The 24,416-nt window shown below is 42.5% G+C and overlaps 1 protein-coding gene across 5 annotated transcripts in view; it reads right to left on the bottom strand.

Annotated features, from left to right (window-relative positions):
- The window catches only part of actn1 (actinin, alpha 1), a 226,307-nt gene that overhangs the window by 55,112 nt on the left and 146,779 nt on the right, over positions 1-24,416 (bottom strand). For 3 of the 5 annotated variants that reach the window (XM_041213978.1, XM_041213976.1, XM_041213974.1), the window contains exons 4-8: positions 21,095-21,181; positions 17,928-18,015; positions 16,606-16,684; positions 8,430-8,511; positions 2,484-2,569 (exon numbers count right to left, since the gene is read on the bottom strand). In XM_041213978.1, the coding sequence (XP_041069912.1) occupies positions 2,484-2,569; positions 8,430-8,511; positions 16,606-16,684; positions 17,928-18,015; positions 21,095-21,181 (422 nt within the window). Of the gene's footprint in view, positions 1-2,182; positions 2,269-2,483; positions 2,570-8,429; positions 8,512-16,605; positions 16,685-17,927; positions 18,016-21,094; positions 21,182-24,416 lie in introns of all 5 variants that reach the window. The other 2 variants (XM_041213975.1, XM_041213977.1) reach the window with 1 other exon arrangement.

The raw sequence follows: 24,416 nt of genomic DNA, 5'->3' as shown, positions 1-24,416 counted from the left end.
TTCCCAAATAACACGCTCTCAGCAAAGCAAACGTACACATTTAGGTTGTTCCACCCATCCAGGTGACAGAAAAATAAAAAAAAGGCAGAGTCTGCTTTGCTGCAGTCTCTCGCTAGATTGGTTATAAACCAGGTCAACTGACCACCTTCTTCACCAGGGAAGTGGCACAATAGAACAGAATGACTTAACAGGACAGAGAAGGCCAAAATATGAGGGGAAAAAAATGAGAACAACTTGGTGCTGAGGGATTTATTACAAATCTATAAAAGTATAGCTGTATTCATGAAACTATAGTCGTCGCAAATGGTTTTGAATATGATTTTTCCATTGTTTACCCTCTTTCTAGCAGAGAGAATCCACAGTGAACTTGATAAAAACGATTGGAAACAATACATCAGTTTTAATAAGCAGGCATCTGGGATCAGGAGTTGGACATAATTTACTGGAATTGGTTTTTATTCACTGTTATGTCTCCTATTTTTGACCATAATTATGATGCTCTACAGGTCCCATTAGAATAGTATTTTTTAAGAGCAGAAACCAGTTACATCATTAAATTTATGAAATGCTTCTGCCATGGGAAAGGAATAAATATGGAAAAGCCACAACGTGGATAAGACATTTTATCACAATCAGCAATACTTAAAAAAAGAAACTTGTATTCAGTTAATGCAGTTAAGAACCAAGTATACACAACAATTAACTGAGCATTACATTGAGGATCAGCCAAGCCAGAGAGTGAAGCAAAAGATATTCACACAACAAAGAGGAGTAGATTTAGTCAATGGTGGATAAGGACACCAGTCTTGAGAACGAAGCCAAGAAATAGTAAAAAAGAAATTTCTCTTTCAACATGAGGAAGTTACTATGGTTGGAAACTGATTTGCTGCTGGCTTACTGTGGACCCACTAATGTTAAATTCCTGGTTGGTATGTTGTAGAGAACTGGGATAAAGGGGACTGTCACAAACAGAACAATGAGAAATGGGGAGAAAGAAAGCTGTAAACCTGCAAGCCTACAATTTACAACTGTCCATTGATTACCGTCAACACTTTATAAGTAATTGTGGTTCTCCTGATTTTTCCCACTTAGAGCAGGGGCCTTAAACAATTCTGTGCCAGATCCAAGGCTAGATGCAACCAAACTTTGATACAAGTTTGAGTCCTCAGGTGGACCAATGCAGAAGAGCAGATACCAAAGGAGAAACTGGTGGGAAAGATTTTTATCTCTCAGGATGAAATCATTTAGGTTGGGGGTAGGCATGGTGGTGGGGCGGGGGTGGGAGGGGTCAGGATATAATCAACAATCAAACCGATAGCAGAATATTTTTCTGTAGACAGTCAAATAGGATGGCTACCTAATGGAGGCATGTAGAGTCACTTAAAGAACAGAACTGACAGCAACTGAGAAGAGAAAGCTGTACAATATGGGATAAAATTGGAAGAAAAAAACAAAAAAAAAAGAGGTAGGGCCAAATATTTGGTGTGATTTTCAGATCCAAAGATCTCATTGTCTCTCAAGCTTGTCAGCTTTTTTAAAAAATAACAGTCGCTGTAAGCACTGTACAAAAACTGGTGATGAGGCAACAATACTAATCCGCTCAACATCACTCCTACCAAGTCAGTCACAAAGTGATACTGAGGGAAGATGGATGGCGAGGTCTCCAGCCAGGAAGCAACTTTGATATATTTTGCTGCTCTTCATATTTCAAAATCTAGGAAAGTAGTTTGAAGAATTTGACTAGCCAATTGACCTGATTTATACCAAAGGAATCATGCCCTAGGTGTAAGTAGGATCCAAGCCATTGAAACCAACACACAGCGCATTTCTTTGTTGAGAATGTTTGTTTTACTTTGTTCAATCTCTTCCCACTCAACCCAGTGCCCCAGCTGTCCCCTATTTATATGTGTTCAAAGTATTTAATTAAACAATGCATTTCACCTGTGTATCCTGACAATATAGTTAACCTACCGTTAACACTAGGGTGACTGTGGGGGAGTTGGTGCAATGGATGAATGAGTGTGTTCAACCTCTAAACCAGCACCTCTTATGTTATTTTTTTAGCTGGACCACCGTAAGCCAGATCAAAAAAAAAGTGAAGGATGATATGGGATCTATGAAAACAAGAGTAAGAAAATCTAAATCAAAGGGGAATTCTACAGGGGTGAGGTAGGTTTCTCACCTTTTGCGCACCTGAGAACGCATGGTAGTAACATGAAACATAGGTCATTACAGCCTTTTCATCCGGCCTAAGCGTGCTTATAAGATCTGTGCAAGGAAGACAAGAAAAGATTAGGAAAGGAAAAGGTGAGCCAAGGTACAATCAGCGAAGAACCATACTGTTCTGATCATGCAACACAGGAGATCATATCAAGAGTGGAAAGTTCAGCATGGGGGGAAAAACACATACCAGCTGGAGAACAGAAAAAAATATAGTTAGCCAGAGAAGCTATTGCTGCAGGAAATATGGATTCCTGGGATACCTTTTGGGCTCCTGAAAATGCATGGTAGAAGCTAGAGACATAAGTCATGATTGCCTTCTCATCCGGACGAGCTGTACCCACAATGTCTGTCAGGAAACACAGGAAAGGGTTTATTTTTTTTTTAAAAACTCAACACAATGTTTTCATCTATTGAAAATCTTGAGGGAAAACGTTTAGAAACAGTTATATTGCACAACAGAGATGAGAACTAGTAGTCCCCACCAGGAGCCCGGCACACGAGGCCCGGAGTGATTTCCGCATTCGAAACTTTGGGGATGATCCATACTGAGTGAAGTCCAGCTCTTATGGTTGAGGATTTTAATTCTTCCAAGGCACACAACGCAATTGCAGATTAAGCTGAAAGCCCACCACCACTGATGACCAGTGGTGTTTGTTTTAAACACCCATCCATCCAGTTTCACACCGCTTCTCCTGGCGAGGGTCACGGTGGCAGTAAGCTGGGCAGGGCCCACCAGATTTTCCTTACCTCAGCCATAGGTTCCAGCACCTCCCAGGGGGGTTCCCAGGCGTTCCCCGTGCCAGCCGGGAGATCTAATCCCTCCAGCGTCTCCTGGGTCGGCCTCGAGGTCTCCGCCCAGTGGGCCGTGCCCGGTACAGCTCCAGCAGGAGCCTACCAGAAAGCATCCTTATTCAGATGCCCGAACCACCTCAACTGGCACCTCTCAATCCGGAGGAGCAGCAACTCTACTCTGAGGCTCTCCCGGATTACAGAACTCTTCACCTGGTCCTGGAGAATACGCCCAGCAACCCTGCGGAGAAACCTTCCGCCGCTTGTACCCGTAATCTTATCCTTTCGGTCATTACCCGCAGTTCATGACCATAGGTGAGGATGGGGATGTAGATCGACCCGTAAACCGAGAGCTTCATCCTAAAATTCAGCTCCTGCTTCACCAGCATAGACCGGTAGAGCGCCCACTTGTTTTAAACAAGTTAACAATATAAAAATGGTATTGTCAATGAGACCAGTGAAAAAGAATATAGGGCACATTAAAAACTATCAAAAGAGAGCAATAAAACATGGCCAACACAGACGTACATCAATAAAATCATCAGCCCAGTGAACTGGCTAGGTTACCATGACAGGAATGGAACTTCATTTTTTCAAAAAAAAAGTGATCAGGAAACTAAATATGGCCATGATCCAAAGTTATTATGCATTATCATAACTAGGGAGGTCTTGTGGTGTCCCTATCTCTAGGCCAGAAGCTTCAGGTTTAAGTCCCACTTCAGGACTTGGGGGCCAAGGAAGCTGTGTTCATAATGTGGCCAAACAGGTTGGTTATTAGCCTGTAAATCCTTCTAATTAAAAACCTGATGGCAGGTGGTAAGAATGGGAGAGTTTCCTGGTAAGCCATACTGCAGAAGGCAACAGCGAACCACTGCCAAGTATAATCATGGACCAATCTAATGGAAGTCCATGGTCACCAATGCCCTTATAAAGGCAGGATAGGAGGAGGAGGAGGACCTTAACTAGAAAAGTCAACAAAAAAGCTGAAGAACTTATCACTCAAGACAATAACATGTTTTACTTTGGACAGTACAGTGCAACACAAAAAACATGAAAAATTTAGAATCTTTACTATTTAAATTTCTACTAAATAGTTTTGCGTATGAAGGATATTGGAGGATGGTACTGTGCCCCACATAAGTAGACGTGATCAGATTTCACTGTATCCTGTAACAGTTAAGTTCACAAACAGGAGTAATTATCCCTTTGTTTCCTTAAGGTACCAGATTGTCACGCTCAGAAGTTAGAAGGCGCTTTCCAATTTCTGATTAGTATCAAAGTCTGGCAATGATTTCCAATAAATTGATCCCAAAAACAGGCTTGGAATGAATCAAGGTATTAATCATATTGACCAGTCAACAAAATGAAAAGTACTGCAAATGCTCAAGGCAGTTGATGCTCTTGTCAAAAGGAAGCCCTGCCCAAGAGGGAGAATACCTTTCTGTTAATTAATGTTAACATAGCAATGAGAAAATATGATTTCACACACCAGTTAGGTTAATAGGCAGGGCCCACTGCAATAAAAAAAAACATTCATGCAAAGTCAAACTCTTATAAAATAACAACATATGTTTAACTAAGTGCAGTGCTTCGAAAGGAGCTTTGATGTAGATGTGGTGTTATACAATTGATTTTATGCCAATGCGAAGACAGTTCAAATGTGCATTAGGCAACATCAGTAATGCCATGGAGAATTTGCCTCCAGATGTCACTGAAATTGTGGGGCATATAATCTCTCTTGTGGGCAGCCATCGCACCAGGTATGATGTAACGCCAACTCAAGGCACTTTAGAAGCACCCAGGGCCACTGAGCCATCCCAAGAACTTTGAAACTCAACCTTAAATCTTTTTGATACTGGGAAAGACAGGTACTCCTAACAGGAAGCATCAAAGCCCAGCATGGCAGAGCACACGGCAAAGTGTAGTCAGTGGGTCCATCAGCCTCACATTTCTCTCTATGGGTTCTGGTCAAAGGTTGACATCTCCTAAAGGCCCAAAACTCTGGGAGATATCTGCGCCCCCTCCAATTCTTACCTTCTGAGCATCCCTGATTTTAATTGCTCCACCATTAGCAGCCATTAGTGACTTCAGTTCTGTAGACCCTGAGCTCTGGAAAACCCTCCCTCCAGCTCTCTATCTCACTTTCCTTCTTTAAGACACTCTTTAAAACCCACCTCTCTGACCAAGTTTTAGGTTATCTGACTTAATATCTCCTTATGTGGCTGGGTGTCTTACTTTGTTTTATAATGTTTCTGTGAAGCTCCAGGGGATGTTTAATTACTTTAAAAGGTGCTTGGTAAAGGTAAGCTGTTGTTACTGGTGTAGTATAAGAGCACTCAAAGAGGAGCGCTAAGATACGGCACTACAAGTGACCATGCATTTTAGCAAACAATGATCTCTTTTAAAATAAAAACACAAGTTTATTAAAGATTGCTTTAACACTGTATAGCTCATATAGCAGCTAAGGGAATGCTGAAATGGAGAAAACACCCACAAGTGGATGTGAAATGGTGCTGTTTTCCCAGTCAATGTGGCATAAAAACTTCCACTTCTATTAAAATGTTAATGATCCAATTTAGCTATTATCACAACATTTAGGATCTAACAATAGTAAATCCTACCTGCTATATAAGGAACAGAACCTGTTCCAAGCTCACAGGGAATTACAGCTCCTTAGTTTACCAATCTGCCTTATCTGATACCAAATCCATTTATTCAGCCTTCCAGGCAAATACTTCTCAACTTTTGTGATTTAATCAGGAAACTTTTCTGCAGGTCAATTTCAATTCTGCCTCACTCTCTTAACTTTGAAACACCATTTCTCATCTTTGAAAGGTTCTGGACCATTGCAGCTCTCAAGGCTTATTTTCAGAGAAGAGGTACAGATGTTGGAAAACAAGGAAATCTTTTTATAATAAGAACAGAAAATGCTGGGAATGCTCAGCAGGACTGGCAGCTTCTGTGGAGAGAAAAACAAGAGTTAACATTTCAGACCTGTGAACTTTCCTCAGATAGAGTTTTGACGTAAGGTCACAGGCCTGAAGCGTTAAGTCGGTTTCTCTCTCCGCAGATGCTGCCAGCCTTGCTGAGTAGTTCTGTCACTTTCAGTTTTTATTTCAGATTTCCAGCATCTGCAGTATTTTGCTTTTGCATTAAGGAAATCTTTTATTTCCCCACGCTTCGATTAGAGTGATTGACACCTTCTTGCAAATGGTCTACGTGAATACATTTGTAGAACAAAATGCATTAATATTAAAGGAAATCAGAACAATGGACTAGAGCTTGTGGTTAAGTGCACCCCTGATGGCTTCGCAAATGTACCCAAGTATGTGGCTCAACTGTACAATGTACGGAGCCTGTAACTGATATCGTACATGAGCCATAGTAAAAGTTTCTCACTACCATTCAGTGTGAAGGATGGATTGGCAGGACGGGGAAGCGGTGGGGAGAGAAAAAATTAAATCCTTCACGGTCACTGCTCTTTATCAAAATTCAGAAGTCCCTCGTAGATTGGGAAGAGGACTGGCTGTCAAACATGCTGCTGACTCTCTCGGCTCACACGTTGATTATGCCCATATGGGAACTAACTACTCCCATGATCACCAGGCCACATTCCCATCTTCCACCCTGCCAAGGCTTGGGGCCATCCAAAGTTCTATGTCTGTTTGTCTCCTAAGTTGTACCAAATCCTGTCCACACCCACACACACACCCACACACACACCCACACATCCCCCCAATATCTCTCCAGTTCCTCCAGTTCTGGTCTCTTGCTAATCCCAAATTTTAAAATCAGGCTCCACCATGGGTGGCAGTATCTTCTATTGCCAGGGTCATGGGCTCTAGGATTCCCTCCCAAAGCCCTTCCATCTCTCGACTCTCCCTCCTTCTTTAAGGCGCTCCTCAAAACCTGCACATCACTCAAGATCTAAGTGTCAAATTTTGTTTGATAAATTGCCTGTAAAGCACTTTGGGATGTTTTACCTTGTTACAGGTGCTGTATAAATGCAAGTTGTTGCTGTGTCTCCAATTTCCAAAATTGTAGGGGTGTTCGCAAGAGTCTACTTATTGACATCTGTTAAATGCAAAGCTTCTAAAACATGATTCACAAGAGGGAGCTGAAGGGTTAAAACTACCACTACACAGAGGATTTCTATTTTGAAGGCCAGAGACAGTAGTTCAATTGAATATTTCAGTTGTCTGATTTCCCCTTGCTCAGCTGGTTGACATGTGCAGAAACCCATCTCCCTCTTTGGGCCTCTAAATAAGGCTTTTCAAAAATCTCTATCAACAGCAACTTAGATTTATATAGTGCATTTAATCTAACAAAACCTCCCAAGGTGCTTCACAGGGGCATTTTAAAACAAAGTATGATACCGAGACACATAAGGAGCTATTAGGTCAGGTGACCAACAGCTTGGCCAAAGGGGTAGGCTTTAAGGAGTGTCTTGAAGGAGCAAAAAGTGAGGTAGAAAGGTGGCGAGGTGTAGGTAGGGAATTCCAGAGCTTAGGGCTGAGGCAATTAAAGGCACAGCCACCAATGGTGGAGCTCTTTATATATCCCTCTTTCTTAGAGCAACTCACCTAGGGGCCACCTCAATCTCACAAGGAGCCCACTTTGGAAATATGCAAACCTTGACTGCTACAGAAGGTAAATATTGTAAATTTTTACAAGCCCTTTCTAGCCACTGATGACATCTTCTGCAATGCTGACTCTAGGGACCAGACTGGTAGTCATGGCACCTTAGCCTCTGGAGTTCCTTGGTTGGACCATTCCTTCAAATAGAATTGAAAACACTCAATTTGGACATTGAACAGATGTGAAGCGAGCATTTTTTCTGCTCTTTGCAATATAAGGAATCTTTGGCCTGTTTTCTCAGTGAGTTGCAGTGTAATCAGGATTCAGTTCCAGGTAGAATATGCCCTGCTGTCATTTGGGACCAATTAACTCTGGTTCTATTTATGCTGCAGATATGGCTGACTGAGGGTATGTTTGGGAAAGTGTGCCTGCCCCAGAGGTCACTAATTTGATCTCTGAAGTAAAACCTTAACTTCTGCACTCTGCATTTACATCAGCTATAAAGCAAATTCTATTGAGGCTGCTTAAACATTTCTCAATGAGACAATAAATTGTAACACATCATATATATATATATATATATATATATAGTTGACTTTTAGCTAATGCAGCTTGCAGTGACTTGTACCACTGAAACAGCACAAATTCTGAAAGAATGAAATTTGCAGCTTCAAACAACTAATCGGTCAAGACTGTAACATTTAGGTAATTGCGTTAACTAATTAAAACAGCTTTCGTTCAACGGAAAAGGTTTATCTTTCACCATCTTAAAACCGTTATAATCACAACAAAAATCCACGAAGGTTTATCGTGGCTAATTACAGGAAAAGGCCTCTCACCTTCAGCATCCAACATTTTGGGAATGTCCAGGTATTTTTCTGCCACATCAAAAGCTGTGTTCAAGTTGGTGTAAGGGTCATCCTAACACAAAAGAAAGCGAACGTCAACAGGACATCAAGACCGACAAGAGGTGATTTAACATTCTTAGCACGATCTTGAAGTCTACTGCAGTGAGGGGGTGTTTGATCAATCTTACATCAAACTGAAATGGAATTAGGCATGGTGGACCACATATGAGGTGAGTTTCCTCAACTTTCAATACAAAGAGTTAGAAATTAGAATTCTAAACTGCAGTATTCAAAAAGTGTGACAGCACTTCCATCTGACCATTATCTTCACCAATGAAACCACCAAATGCTGGAATATTTTTGTTATATGTTGTTGTGTCATCTGGAAATAGCCAGGAGCTAATGCGTTATGTGCCAGTGTTCGGAGAGGCACATTTCACAGCTGGACCGGAGATTGAAGTGGTGTGTACATAGACAATTCAATCTGGTTTTTCTTTTGAGGCAGAAGCATGGCAAAATTAAACATTAAGAATTTCTGATCTTTACAAACTTAAAGTGTGACGATTAATAACATTTGGAAACCAAAATACAACAACAACACCACAGCCATTTTCTTCAAACACAAGAGATAGTGACATCATGAGAAATGTAACAACCCTCCCCCAGATTAAAGCAAAATACTGCGGATCCTGGAGATCTGAAATAAAAACAAAAAATGCTGGAAAAGCTCAGCAGGTCCAGCAGCATCTGTGGAGAGAGAAACAGAGTTAACACTTTGAGTTCACATGACTCTTCAGAGCTGTGAAGAGTCATAGAGTTAACGTTTCGCGTCCTTATCACTGTTCTTCACAGCTCTGAAGAGTCATATGGACTCAAAATGTTAACTCTGCTTCTCTCCGCACAGATGCTGCCAGACCTGTTCAGTTTTTCCAGCATTTTCTGTTTTTAACCCTCCCAGATTTCCTGGGTCAAGTGGGGCAGATGAGAGGAAACATAATTACAAATCAGAGAAATAATTTACAAAGTTATGGAGAAAGAGCAGGCAAATGTGATTTATTGGATAGCCCCACCAAAGAGCTGGCACAGCCATGATAGGCTGAATGGCCTCTGTCTGTACTATGTGATTCAATGAGTAGAAATCAGAAACAAAGACTATAAGCATTATAGACAATCAGCAGATCAGGCAACATCTGAGAAAACATGTCAGGTTTCTCACCAATGCTTCCAAATTGGTTTTAGCTGATCCATTTTTTTCCCCGATTGATAGTCAGCCACATATTAGTTCATAAAACCTCTGGTCGATGTCTTATTTACGTAAGGAATATGAAGTTTACCAGTACTGTTGGAAGTTTGAAAGCATCTTCTGCAACAGTGTGCTGAAAGTCTGTCTGCTTTTCTGTGTAAGAGGGGAAGGTGGTGGTATTCACATCCCTGTGTTACCACAGTGAGCTTCCCATCAGGATAAAATCATTGATTTCATAAACAGGTACATGAAGCTAGGAGTTTACTCCTTAGAGAGAGGGGGAGATTTAATCATTTCCACTGACAGAAGGGAGACAGTGGCGTAGTGGTAATGTCACTGGACTAGTTATCCACATTTGTTTTATTCATTCATGGGACGTGGCCATCACTGGCTAGGCCAGCATTTATTGCCCAACCCTTATTACCATTGAGAAGGTGGTGGTGAGCTGCCTTCTTGAACCGCTGCAGTCCATGTGGTGTAGGTACACCCACAGTGCTGTTAGGGAGGGAGTTCCAGGATTTTGACCCAGCGACAGTGAAGGAACAGCGATATATTTCCAAATCAGGATGGTGAGTGGGTTGGAGGGGAGCTTGCAGGTGGTGTTGTTCCCATGTGTCAGCTGCCCTTGTCCTTCTAGGTGGTAGTGAGGTAGCGATTGTAAGTTTGGAAGGTGCCATCTAAGGAGGCTTGGTGAGTTCTTGCACTGCATCTTGTAGATGGTACACACTACTGCTACTGTGCATCGGTGGTGGACAGTGATTGTTTGTGGATGGGTTGCTAATCAAGTGGACTTCTTTGTCCTGGATGGCGTCAAGCTTCTTCACTGTTGTTGGAGCTGCACTCATCCAGGCAAGTGAAGAATATTCCATCACATTCCTAACTTGTGCCTTATAGATGGTGGACAGGCTTTGAGGAGTCAAGAGGTGAGTTACTTGCCAGAAGATTCCTAGCCTCTGACCTGCTCTTGTAGCCACACTATTTATATGGCTAGTCCAGTTCCGTTTCTGGTCATTGGTAACCCCAAAGATATTGATAGTGGAGGACTGAGTGATGGTAATGCCATTGAATGTCAAGGGGTGTTGGTTAGATTCTCTCTTGTTGGAGATGGTCATTGCCTGACAGTTGTGCGGCATGAATGTTACTTGCCACTTGTCAGCCCAAGCTTCAGTATCTGAGCAAATGGTGCTGAACATTGCGCAATCATCAGCGCAATCCCCACTTCTGACCTTATGGTGGGAGTGAGGTCATAGATGAAGCAGCTGCAGGTTGAGGACACTACCCTGAGGAACTTCTGCAGTGATGTCCTGGGATTGAGATCATTGACCTCCAACAATCACAACCATCTTCCTTTGTGCTAGGTGTGACTCCAACCAGCAGAGAGTTTCCCCCTGATCCCCATTGACTCCAGTTTTGCTAGGGCTCCTTGATGCCATGCTCGGTCAATTACTGCCTCGATGTCAAGGGCAGTCATTCTCACCTCAGCTCTCAAGTTTTTAACTCCTTTGTTCATGTTTGAACCAAGGCTGTAATGAGGTCAGGAGCTGAATGGCCCTGGTGGAACCCAAACTGAGCAGTGAGCAGATTAAATGTTAAGCAAGTGCTGCTTGATAGCACTGTTCATGACCCTTTCTTTACTGATGATCAAGAGTAGACTGATGGGACGGTAATTGGCCGGGTTGGATTTGTCCTGTTTTTTGTGTACAGGTCACAGCTGGGCAATTTTCCACATAGCCGGATAGATGCCAGTGTTGTAGCTGTACTGGAACAGCTTGGCTAGGGGTGCAGCAAATTCTGGAGCACAAGTCTTCAGTGCTATTGCCGCAATATTGTCAGGGCCCATAGCCTTTGCAGTATCCAGTGCCTCCAGCTGTTTCTTGATATCACGTGGAGTGAATCGAAGTGGCTGAAGACTGGCCTCTGTGATGAGGGGACCTCTGGAGTAGGCCAAGATGACACTTCTGGCTGAAGATTGTAGCAAATGCTTCAGCCTTATCTTTTGCACTGATGTGCTAGGCTCCCCCATCATTGAGGGCGGGGATATTTGTGGAATTGTTTAATTGTACACCACCATTCACAACTGGATGTGGCAGGACTGCAGACCTTGGATCTGATCCATTGGTTGTGTAATCACTTAGCTCTGTCTATCTCTTGCTACTTACGGTGTTTGGCATGCAAGTAGTTCTGTGGTGTAGCTTCACCAGGTTGACACCTCATTTTAGGTATGCCTGGTGCTGCTTGTGGCATGCCCTCCAGCACTCTTCATTGAACCAGGGTTGATCCCCTGGCTTGGTAGCAATGGTAGAGTGGAGGATATGTCAGGCCATGAGGTTACAGATTGTGGTCAAGTACAACTCTGCAGCTGCTGATGGTCCACAGTGCTTCATGGATGCCCAGTCATGAGTTGCTAGATCTGTTCTAAATCTTTCCCATTTAGGACAGTGGTAGTGCCACACAACAATAGAGGGTAGCCTCAATGTGAGGGCCTTCATCTCCACAAGGACTGTGAGGGTCACTCTTACTAACACTGTCTTGGACGGGTGTATCTACGGCAGGCAGGTTGGTGAGGATGATGTCAACTATGTGTTTCCCTCATTAGTTCCCTCACCACCACTGAAGACCCAGTCTAGCAGCTACAGCCTTTAGGACTTGGCCAGTAGTTGTGCTACCGAGCCACTGTTGATGATGGACATTGAAATCCCCCATCCAGAGTGCATTCTGTGCCCTTGAATCCTCAGTGCTTCCCCCAAGTGGTGTTCAACATAGAGGAGCATGGATTCATGATCTGAGAAAGGAGGGGGGGGGGGGGGGTGGAGAAACAGTACATGGTAATCAGCAGGAAGTTTTCTTGCCCATCTTTGATTTGATGCCACGAGACTTCATGGGGTCCGGAGTCGACACTGAGGACTCCAAGGGCAACTTTCTCCTGACTGTACACCACTGTGATGCCACCACTGCTGCTTGACTAGTCTCTCCCAATTTTTGCACTAGCCTCCAGATGTTCGTATGGGTCGGCAGGGCTGAGTTTGCTGTTGTCTTTTCCGGTGCCTAGGTTGATGCTGTGTGGTCCGCCTGGTTCCATTCCTTTTTTTTAGACTTTGTAACAGTGTGACACAACCGAGTGGTTTGCTCAGTCATTTCAGAGGGCATTTAGGAGTCAACCACATTGCTGAGAGTCTGGAGTCACATGTAGGCCAGATAAGGTCGGCAAATTTCCTTCCCTAAAGGACATTCGTGAACCAGATGGATTTTTACAACATTAGGCTTCTAATTTCTTTTTTAATCTGTTGCGGGGTTTGAACACGGGTCACCAGACCATTACCTTGGGTCCCCGGATTACTAGTCCAGTGACAAGACCACGATGCCACTGCCTCCTCTTTGCCCAGGTTAATGCTTTTGGGACATGAGTTCAAATCCCACCACAGCAGCTGGTGGAATTTGAATTCAGAGTAAATCTGGAACAAGTCTCTGTAATAGTGACCATGAAACTCCCATCGATAGTTTCCATCCTTTGGAAATCTGTCACCCTTACCTGGTCTGGCCTACCTGTAACTGCCCTATGAAATAGCCCAGCAAGTCCCTCAGTTCAAGGGCAATAAGGGATGGGAAACAAATGCTGGTGTTGCCAGCAAGGCCCACATTGCATGAAAGAATATATTTTTAAGAAGTAACCAGAAGATGCTGATTTAAGATAATTGGGGAAAGTAGAGGGGGGAGGGAAGAGAAGTTTTTTTTAAAACGCCGTCAGTAGCTATGATGTGGAAAAAGTTGCTATGTGGCAATTACCCTCAATAATAAATTTTAAAATTGTTGCATTTTTAATCCTGGTCTGGGGTTATGGAATTGGGGGCTGGTCCTGACCTCACCAATTTATGGCTCCTGACATTGGGGTTGTTTGCTCAGTGAGGTGTGGTATATTTGAGTGTTGTGGGTCAGTTTTAGCATTAGGAGCTTGGGGTGGTGCGGAGTGGCAGTGGGTCAGTGGGGGAGGGGGGGCATAATCTGGATCAAGTACAAAGGCAGAGGGTCAGAGTTCAAAGATAATAAGTGTCTAGGTCAGCTCGTTTTTGTGTTTTTGCTTTATTCACGATATCAGTTTCCAACATCATGATCTTACTGATGAGCTATATCTCAATATTTTTTGATGAGGTATGACTGATCTGCTGCAACTGCGACAATAAACATCAAGATATTTCTAAGCATCAAAAAGACGTTGCAAAGGTTGAACACAGAAGCATAGAAGTTGCTTCACAGGGGTTATGCTACAACTGTGAATCAAACGGGGCCAATAAATCCTCCTTTAAGGCCACACACACTCACAAGCAAAACTTCTGAATCATTAAAAAACAGCTTAATTGGTAGAAACATTGGACCTCAAGCATCCCTCCAGAATATAAAGCTAATTTGGTTGGTACAGACACCGAGGAAAGTAACTGTAGGTTGCAGACAGCAAGTGTGACAACAACATTGTCCCTCTAAAATACCAAGAGGAAACTGAAAATCAAGCATAGGATCATAGAAACAGGAGTAGGCAATTAAGCAAGCTAATACAGGTAGTACATACAAATATCCACTAACAATTGTTACTGTATAAATATTACATTATAAGGACAAATAAGACCCTCATTGGCTTTTGCTTCTAAAAGCACACACTGAGTTTGAGATGATTCTATCTCAGGGCTGCATAAAAGAGTATCATTCTCACGAGGTCAGCCATTATTCTGTATCTATATCTCGCTCGTTATCTGTTGACGTATAAAAAACCTTGTGGTGCCTAGGAGAGTTAACCACATAAGCTGCATGCAGCAACCAGTGTGGTAATGTTGTCTATTTACCAAACCGCATCTGCTCAAAACTCAATCTGTTCTTGCAGACTTCATGCATTTTATAATGTGGAAACTACGTTTATAAAATCAACTGGAGTCTTAGTCACAGTCTCAACAGGTAATCTCCGCAATGCTAATCAGCAACAAACTTTCAAAGTGCATTCTCATTGTCTGCTTGCAAGTTCACAAAGTTTCTGGTGGAAGATGATTTTTCAAGAGGAAACTGTAAAAAGCAGAAAACCTTTTTTTGCTTTAAGAGCAAACGGCTAAGAAAATACGCTAGTGGAAACTATCAATAACCCAAAAGATCTTTGCTGATTAAGTTAGGGCTCATAAGAAACCTCAGTTCCTCTTTCGTGTTTTCTCTCCTCTCTAACAAACTAAACTTCTGTTTTACAACTAGGGAGCCCAAAATTCTCACTAATGCAAGATGTTCCAGTGAAACACTAACTTGAACAATGCAAGCGATACCAAGCAAATTAGGACAGCAATTATATAGAGGGCTCATTTTAATTTTCATAGTGTCAACCGTGCTTGCTTAGTACAGTGCAATATTGATGACAAACTTTACATTATATACCCATATAGGTTGACTGCTAAAGTAAGAAACAATTAACTGACCTGGTTTAATTTAACTCAACAAATTTCCATTTACTAAAAGTTCTGGTCTAATGTGCAGCAATCAAAAACATGTTTTTATTAAAATTGCAGTTCTGTTCCAATTCTTCCCTTTACCCATCCTTCTCTAATGCACCCTTTTCCTGCTGTTCTGTCCCTGGCATGTCTGCCTTTAAATAGTGAACAGCTACATATTCAGAACTTTTGTTGATAGAATACTCGGCGTCTTAGACTTAACACATCCCCTCCCTGCTGTTGATTGGGGCCCTATCTCTTAGGAATGTTGGGGGCGCCGGGGGAGGGGGGTGGGGGCATGGAATGGAGGGATGGGGATGGGCGGCTTTAGCATCGCATAGACATTGCTCCTGACTCCCATTTATCTTTCTATTCTCAGGATAATTTAAAATACAGACAGCGGGCCAAAGGCACCCCCACTGGAGAGGTCAGCCGTTATAAGGCTTGCCGCAATTTTAATTTAAATAAAAACATGTTTTTGTTTGCTGCACATTAGACCAGAACTTGCCTCTGCATCGTCTGCACAAACAGGATTGTTCTTTCTGTAATTCTGCTGCCTCCTCTTCAGCCAGTGATGGATCATGCTGTGAGCGCCAAAAGTAAAACAAAAACAACACTTAGAGCCCCACTATTGTCACTGTTGTGGTAAACCTTTAAGTGGATGTGGTTATGTTTTCTATATACATTACTAGAGGGGAAATGATGCACTGTGTCACATGATTTAGACTCAGTCACAGTTTGTTCCGAGGAAGCTACCGACTTGTACAGGTGTACAAGTTTTCCAACTGTGTAATACCACTACCAATTCCTCAAATCCTTAATAAATGGACCCATGTATTTTTTTGTGTTGACCAATCCCTTCTGTGTGGTTGGTGCTTTGGTGTTTATCCACTAATTAAGTGCAAGGAGAAGAAAAACACAACAAACACGAGCTGGCCTGGGCCTAACATCCTTCAAATGATATAAAACAAACCACATTTCCCGAATTTGCTGCTCGTTTGCCACATGGGCGGACATCATCGGGCTTGATGACAGGAGGACTTTTTGCAGCAGAATGCATCCTGAAGCAATGTTCTGCTCTCCTCCCATCAAACAGACTAGAAAGGGCTGTGCAGGCCAGCTGGAAAGCCTAGGTCCACAAGGCTAGGTGCGTTTAAGTGAATTCACAATCTCCAGCCCATGGATGGAAAGATATTTAAGCAGCTGTAAAATGGGAAACGTTACCAAAGTAACCTATAGAAACAGAACAATGCAGTCCAGAAATAAAAGTTCTTTCCATTCCACTCAGATCATTCCCTTTATCACGGACATTTTCAGAGACATATCAAGGTCTTGCTGTAGTGGAATTTATAGAGAATGAGTCAATGGACATATGCAAAAACATGAATTTAGATTGAGTATCCAGCTATCCTAATGTATTAATTTGCACAACAGAGACATACAAGAATGCAAAAAAAGGATGCCAGACCTTTCGCAGCTTTGCATAGTCAATAAGCTCTGGCCGGTGTCGATGGATAAGAGCACAGAATCCAAGGCCATCCTTCCAACTAAAAACAGAGAAGCAGCAAGAAAATTATACTGGCTTTAACATTTCCTCAAATTCCATGTTTCAATTTCAAACTCCAGCCCTGCTTTGAAACAACTTGAAACTAAATGTCATAATTAAAATCCCAATATCTTGAAGCATTGTTACCTTCTTCAGTTCATCTGAATTTAATACGCATCTACCTTCCTCTGAGCGCTGGGTTAAAAACTGCTCAATGAAAACTGGTATTCAGCACCAGTCTGACAGGCCTGCATCTCCCTGGCACAAAGTCAATGCTGAGCTAACAATTCATTTAACTGTTCAAAAATAAACTACTTCTTCTAGTGGGGTATTCAAGAATAAGGGGGCATAATTTTGAAGTTGGAGCTAGGCTATTTGGGACCGAAATTAGGAAGCACTTTTCCATACAAATGGAAGTGGAAATTTGGAATACTCTCTCCTTACCTGGTCTGGTCTATATGTGATTCCAGACCCACAATAATGTGGTTGACTCTTAAGTACCCTTTGAAAAGGCCTAAAAAGCCACTCAGTTGTTGTATCAAGCCACCATGAAGTCTAAAAGTCTTTGTTGTCTTTGCTGTCCCTGGGTCAAAATCCTGGAAATCCTTCCCTAACAGCGTTGAGAGTGGTTCCTACAAAACAGGGGCTGCAGCTGTTCAAGAAGGCAGTTCACCCCCAACTTCTCAAGGGCAATTAGGGATGGGCAACAAATGCTGGCCCAGGTAGCGACTCCCACATCCCGTGAACAAATGAGAACCTCTTCTTCACTCTACAATTAGACTGCAAAACTAGATTAAAACTACATACACTGTTGATGCAGAACAGAAAGTGCTCTGCCGGCATTAAATTTATGGTGTAATCAAATTTCTCACAGGAAGAAAAAGAAACCAAGCACATAAATTCTGCTACAAGTCCCCAATGGTAAAAGCAACAAATCCAGCATCTAAACATGTTTGTGCATTTCAGAAGTAGATTGCCCAACTAGAATAGTTTGGAATGCACAGACTGCCAGGATCTTGACCCATGAATGTTCCTCAGCCAATCATTATGATGGGAAAACTGCACAAAAGTGAGTGTGAGTAAGAGCATGTGAGAGAATGAGGGCGCCAGTGTTTCACCTTACGCTACAACTAATTCACTCAGAGGGGTCTTGATTGCAACATTTAATTACCATCTTAAGTAAGCGGCCTCAAAATCCCTGCTGAATATCGTTACGAAGGAGTACGTTTTTCAGACTGGGTTACCTGATGTGAAAGTTCTGAATGTTCACATTCTTATAAGGAGCCGTCTTGCGCTGACACCACAGGAGGAGCCCTTCCTTTGCAGATGTCTCTGTGAAAACCAAGGGCAAACTTTAAAACAATGCACCACTGTTTAAGGTTAGAGGGATAACATTTACTAGGTGGTTCTCAAGATGGACACATAGTGGGGGGTGCAGTTTCACAGCACATTACAGACAGTATCTCAGGTTGAAAAGCCATAAAAAGCTGATGGAAATGTATGTGGAATTCCACTTGGAATAGTATTCAAAATCCAAGTGGTAATAATGAGTCAACCATAAAACTTTTAAAACTGCAGTGAGAGTCCTTTTTTTAAAATCTTTATTCTTTCATGGGTGGGGGGCATCTCTGAGAAGGCCAGCATTTGTTGCCCATCCCTAACTGTCCATTTTAGAGGGCAGTTAAGAGCCGACCATATTGTGTGGGTCTGGAGTCACACGTAGGCCAGACCGGGTAAGGACGGTGATTCCCCTCCCTAAAGGACATGAGTGAACCAGGTGGGTTTTTACAATAATCGATCATAGTTGTCACGGTCACCATTTACTGAGACGAGCATTCAATTCCAGAATTTATTCATTGAATTTAAATTCCACCAGCTGCCATGGTGAGATTTGAACCCATGTACCCAGAGCATTAGCCTGGGCCTCTGGATTATTAGTCCAGTTACATTACCTCTACCCAACCATCTCCCCCTAGTATTGGTGGAGTATTAGGCTCTTTACTGTAGGAAGCACATTGAGGCTTCTAAAAGAGTATAATACAGATTTACGAGCGTGCTGCCTGTAATGAAGAAATATATTTCATTCGAATGCAGATTATGAGGAGATATGATAGAAATATTCAAAATAATGAAAGGGTGGGACAGAACAGAGTGAAGCAGACTGTTTCCTGTTGTGGCGGGATCTACAATGACGAGCTATAGATATTAGATTAAATGTTACAGAATAATAATAGAAGGCAGGAGAAACTTTGAAACAGGGGGAGTTAAGAAACTGAGGAATTCACAGTGGCAAAACTACTTCAACATTTAAGATTAGACTAGATGAAGGAAAAGGGGATAAGGGGATAGGAACCAGTATGGGTAAATGTGATTTGAACTTTTGTCTGGAGAGTAAATGCCCACAGGACCTGGTTGAGGCCAATGCTCAGTTTGTGTGTTATAACTTCTATCTATGTCGACAGACTGCACATAATCCCATTTCCACTGGCCTTACAAGTGGAAATCCCAGCCTCAAATTCATCTGGTCTTCGCCCAATTATTTCTGCAGGTTCACAGTTGATACCTTATTCTAGCACTGAAACAGCAGAGGGCAACACTACTTCTCAAAGCAACCATTCTGTTGTGCAGTCAATGGGCAGCACTGATAGCAATCACAAAAAAGTCCATAAAGAGAACAGATTCAAAATAGTTGACAAAAGGGGTATTAGTGACGTGAGGAAATTTTTTTTTTTACCCCGAGGGTGGGTGGAGCCTGGAATGAACTTCCCGAGAGGGTGGTGGAGGCAGTTTCAATCGAGGTGTTCAAAAGGGAATTGGATTGCTAACGGAAAAGAAAGAATGTGCAAGGCTACAGGGATAAGGCAGGGGGAGTGGGACTAGGTAGAATGCTCTTTCAGAGAGTCAATGCAGACTCAATGGACTGAATGGCCTCCTTCTGCACTGTAGAGATTCTGTCATTCTGTGAGTTTGCCCTTCTGCTCAAGGAAACTAGCAAAGGACAGGAGAAGAAAGTATAGCAATAGGAAGAGACCTGTATAAAACCCAACAGGGGCAAACCTCCATGCTATAACCTATCACCAATTGGGAGATCACTACAAATCCACGAACAATCAACAGAATACACTCTGGATACACTCTCCAGTTCAAATCATAGTCACTGTTATTAAAGGAAACGTATACTTCTGGCCATGGGGAAGAAAAATAGAGCAATGGGCTGGAGGTGGGGTGGTGCTAAAAGGCTATTCAAATTATATTCAGGTTGCACTAAAGACAAAAAAAGAGCTTCCTGGAAACCTGCCCTTTTGGGTCGCCAAAGTCTGTTTGGATGACATAACTAATTCACAATCGATGATGCAGGACCAGGTTGACATTCCGTAGTAAGAGAAGAGCCAATCCCCACTCAGCAGAATGGCAGACAATTCTCGCCAGGTCCATGCGTTGTATCACCAGTTCACTTAGTTATTTATTTCAGAGCAGTGGCTGCTTGACCCAGGATAGGGGGCAGGGAGAGGAGCAGAAAGAGGTGCAGTTTCCTCCTCCTACACGCAACTGGTTACCAGTTAAGACTCAAATCCCTTGCTGGGGTATAGAACAACTGGAGGACAACAGGTTACAGTTGCTGGCGTTCAAGGCACGATCTGTATTTTAAAGTAATAATGCGACATGGGAAGTTCCTTGCTACAACGGCAGAGCTCTGGAGCTTCAACATGCGCAGGGATCTCGATTAAGTGAAAATTTTGTAATAAAGATTGCATTGGAGATCATTTCCTGTGGGTGCTTTTCAAAATCTACTGTTTAAAAAAGACACAGTTTAAAGAAAATTAATTTGATAACTGGCACCAAACACTTAGATGCTACTCAATTAGGAGCACTCCATCAATTTCAGGGACATTGTATTATAACATTCCTCACCAGCCATTTTAACTCAAGGACTGTGTTGTAGCAAGGGACAAATCTATTTGTTCTCCTGGTAGTAAAGGGAAGGGGAGAGAATACAAAAGTTTTATTAACATTTGAGCTCCCCTGTTGAATAGCATGTATTTTTTTACCTTCAGGGGACAGAGAAAACTATTTTAAATACAGTGTACTTAATTCTTGAGACCAGTCCTGTGCAAAATTTATGGTAAGTCAGCTGCAATTCACTGGTAACCATGTATTGAACCAATTAGGTTTCCCGGTTGGTAACTACTTAAACATTGACCAGGAGTATTACAGCCACTCGTCTGAAAGCATATCTGCACTTCCCCAATTCAATTCAAAAGGCAAGGTATAGTCACAGTGAGGTCGGCCACATATGGAAGGTAAAAGCCAAAGGAGCTTTCAAAGTTTTGACTGCAGTAAAAAGATGCTGTGTTTTTATTTACTGGACACTTAAGGACTTCAAGATAATTCTGACAGCGAACCAACTTACCTTCCACTGAGATATCCTGAATGGCAAATCGAAGGATAATTGTCCAGATCATACCAAGTGTCATCTTCGCATTTCCATCCACAATTTCTGGAAAGAGGGAAGAGAACAATTATTTAACACAAAGTCTGAAACGCCTCTTTCCATCATTTTTACCAAAAGCCTGCGGACAATCATCGAGTCCACTTCCCATTCAAACCAAACAGGTATTCAAATCTTAAACTCAAGTTAAAAGTGTCCTCATGCCAAAATTAGAAATTCAACACTGGTGTGCCTTCAGTAAGAAAGTTAAGCTGACTTGCACATTTCTGTGCCTTTAAGAAGGAGGATGCATACCAGGAGCTCTTTTGTAAGTAATTCAAACAGTTGCTATTAACAGTGTAAAATACATTTTTATTTTAAAGCACTTTACAATGAACACTACAAGCTTCACCTCCAAGTTTAACAAAGGTAAAGAAAGATAGTAAATTATAACGGAATTGGAAATATGCTTCAAAAAAAAGGGGGAAATCTCAATAGATATGGGGAAAGAGCAGGAGGAGTGAGATTAACACTTTCAAAGAGCCAGCACACATATGATATGGGCTGAACCTTTTTTACTCCAAAATTGGTAGCTGTCTTAAGTGAAAGATAACACTGCAATCCAATAGCAGAGGAAAAGATAATTATGAAGTTTAGAAAAAGAAGTTTAAAAAAAAATGGCTATAGTATGGTGTAGAATATCAACAGCACAAGTTCATCCCCACACCAGCTGAGGTAGATCTTGGGACCTACCTCCTTGCCTTGTCTCATAGTAATATCATAGCATAAGCCATAATTAGCAAGGCTCAGTCGATAAGGACGCTACATGGAGGGAGAGAGATTAAAATCCACAGCGATAAGTCAGATCACACACAACTGCACCTCAAGGTCATTTTAAGGCCACGTAGCTTCACCAAGGTTTCTAATATTTCTAACTTTCCATCAATATTACATATCTCTCTAAATCGTAGCCTGCTTCATAATAACAATTATGACAATAGTTGGTTACACCCATTGCATCATACCCATTTGGGATTCTTTTCCAAGAGCACATAATAAAAGACTAATTGTACAAATCTATCAATTGCTCAATCTATCAGCAGCAAACTGTTGAAAGTACTGGTAGTGACACCTTCCAAGTAGCATTCACACAACAATAACCGGCTCACCAATGCTCAGGTTATGATGCTCATTATTTTGTTCTGTCAGGGAAACTCAGCTCCTGACCACATCACAGCCTTGGCCCAAACATAGACAAAAGAGCTGAACTCAAGAGGTCAGGTGAGAATGGCTGCCCTTGATGCTACATTCGGTCAAATGATGTCAAGCAGCCCCATCAAAATTGAAGTCAATGGGAATCGGGAGTGGGGGAGGGGGTGCGGTGGGGGGGAATCTCTCCATTGCCTGGAGTCATACCAAGCACAAAGGGAGATGATTGTAGCTGTTGGAGGCAGGACATCACTCCAGGAGTTCCTCAGGGTAGCGTCCATCTTTAGCTGCTTCATCAATGGCCTTCCCCCCATCATGAGGTCAGAAGTGTAGATGTTTGCTGATGACTGCACAGTGTACAGTGTCATTTGCAAACTCATCAGATACTGAAGCACTCAGTGTCCACGTGCAGCAATGCCTGCATAGCATTCAGACTCGGACTGATAAGTAGCAAGTAACATTCATGCCACACAACTACCCAACAATGACCATCTCCAACAAGAGAGAATCTATCCATCTCCACCATTGACGTTCAATGGCATTACCAACACTGAATCCCTCACTATCAATATCCTGGGGATTACCATTGATCAGAAACTGAACTGGACTAGCCATATAAATACTGTAGCTACAAGAGCAGGTCAGAGGCTGGGAATTCTGTGGCAAGTAACTCACCTCCTGACTCCCCAAACCCTATCCACCATCTACAAGGCACAAATCAGTAATGTGATGGAATACTTTGCACTTGCCTGGATCAGTGCAGCTCCAACAATACTAAAGAATCTTGACACCATCCAGGACAAAGGCAGCCTGTTTGATTGGCACCCCATCCACCACCTTAAACATTCGCTCACTTCACTCCTAACGCACAGTGGCAGCAGTGTGTATCATTTACAAGATGCACTGCAGGAACTCACCAAGGCTCTTCTGACAGCACTTTTGAAACCTGTGTTCTCTCCCACCTAGAAGGAACAAGTGTACAGCAGACACATGGGAACACCACCCACCTGGAAGTACCCTTCCAAGCCACACACCATCCTGACTTGGAAATATATCGCTGTTCCTTCACCGTTGCTGGGTTAAAATCCTGGAACTCGCTCCCTAACAGCGCTGTGGGTGTACCTACACCACATGGACTGCAGCAGTTCAAGGCGGCGGCTCACCACCACCTTCTCAAGGGCAATTAGGGATGGGCAATAAATGCTGGCACAGCTGACACCCACATCCCATGAGAAAAAATGACAGCTCATTCATTCTATGGCGAGCTTTGAAATCAAACTGGGCTTTCACTGTTTCAATGTTCCAGTAACCTCATACGTTTAAACATGCTTCTTGATCTAACCTGAGCTTGCTGATCTCAGCAGGGGTGGAAAAATTAGCCCCAGGATCCTGAGAAGGAATCAACATGAATCAGTCAGGATTTCCCTTCCTGACTTAGGATCCATTAACCCTCAGTATTTGTGTGAATAGCAGGTGAAGACAGGGCGGCTCAGTCTACTGATGATGCCCTCAACCACCCTCATGGCACTCACTGATAAGGCTTGCCTAAGAAGACTGGCTGCTTGAAAAAGGTACCAGAGTGTTGCTGGCCCCTGGGGAACCAGGCTTTAGTATGGACCAACACCTTCAGGAAAAGGAAAGGGACAGAATTGGAAGCAAGATTGACACCTTCGTAATCTAAAAACTACCACAAACTTTCGCCCCCGATGACTACGGGATTTCCTCAGCATACTCTGAATAGCAAACTGACCGATTACTTTTTAAACTCAGTGTTTGGCAAATAAATAGTGTTTGTTGCCGGGGAATCGCATTTTGCTGGCATTTGGCTGCTTTTGAGGCAAAATTGCTAACACAAATAGCTTAGGATACGATCTGTCTTCACCCAATTATATTAATCTACAACCACATCTGAATAGACTGGTTTGAGACGGATGCGCTGACCAAGGCCATCTGTCAAAAATAAAAAAAATCTATAACCCTTTTCACCTCCATCGCGGCTCGTGAATGTCCAAACTATTACCCTTCCTCGTCTCTATTCCAGGTGTTCTTGAGGTATCAGTCCGGAATTCAACTTTTATCACTTTGAACCTATAAA

Source organism: Carcharodon carcharias, chromosome 20 (genome assembly GCF_017639515.1).
Source record: "Carcharodon carcharias isolate sCarCar2 chromosome 20, sCarCar2.pri, whole genome shotgun sequence".
In the NCBI taxonomy this organism is placed as follows: Eukaryota; Metazoa; Chordata; class Chondrichthyes; order Lamniformes; family Lamnidae; genus Carcharodon; species Carcharodon carcharias.
Note: the sequence above shows the minus strand (reverse complement) of the source record. Positions and strands in the feature narration are given on the sequence as shown.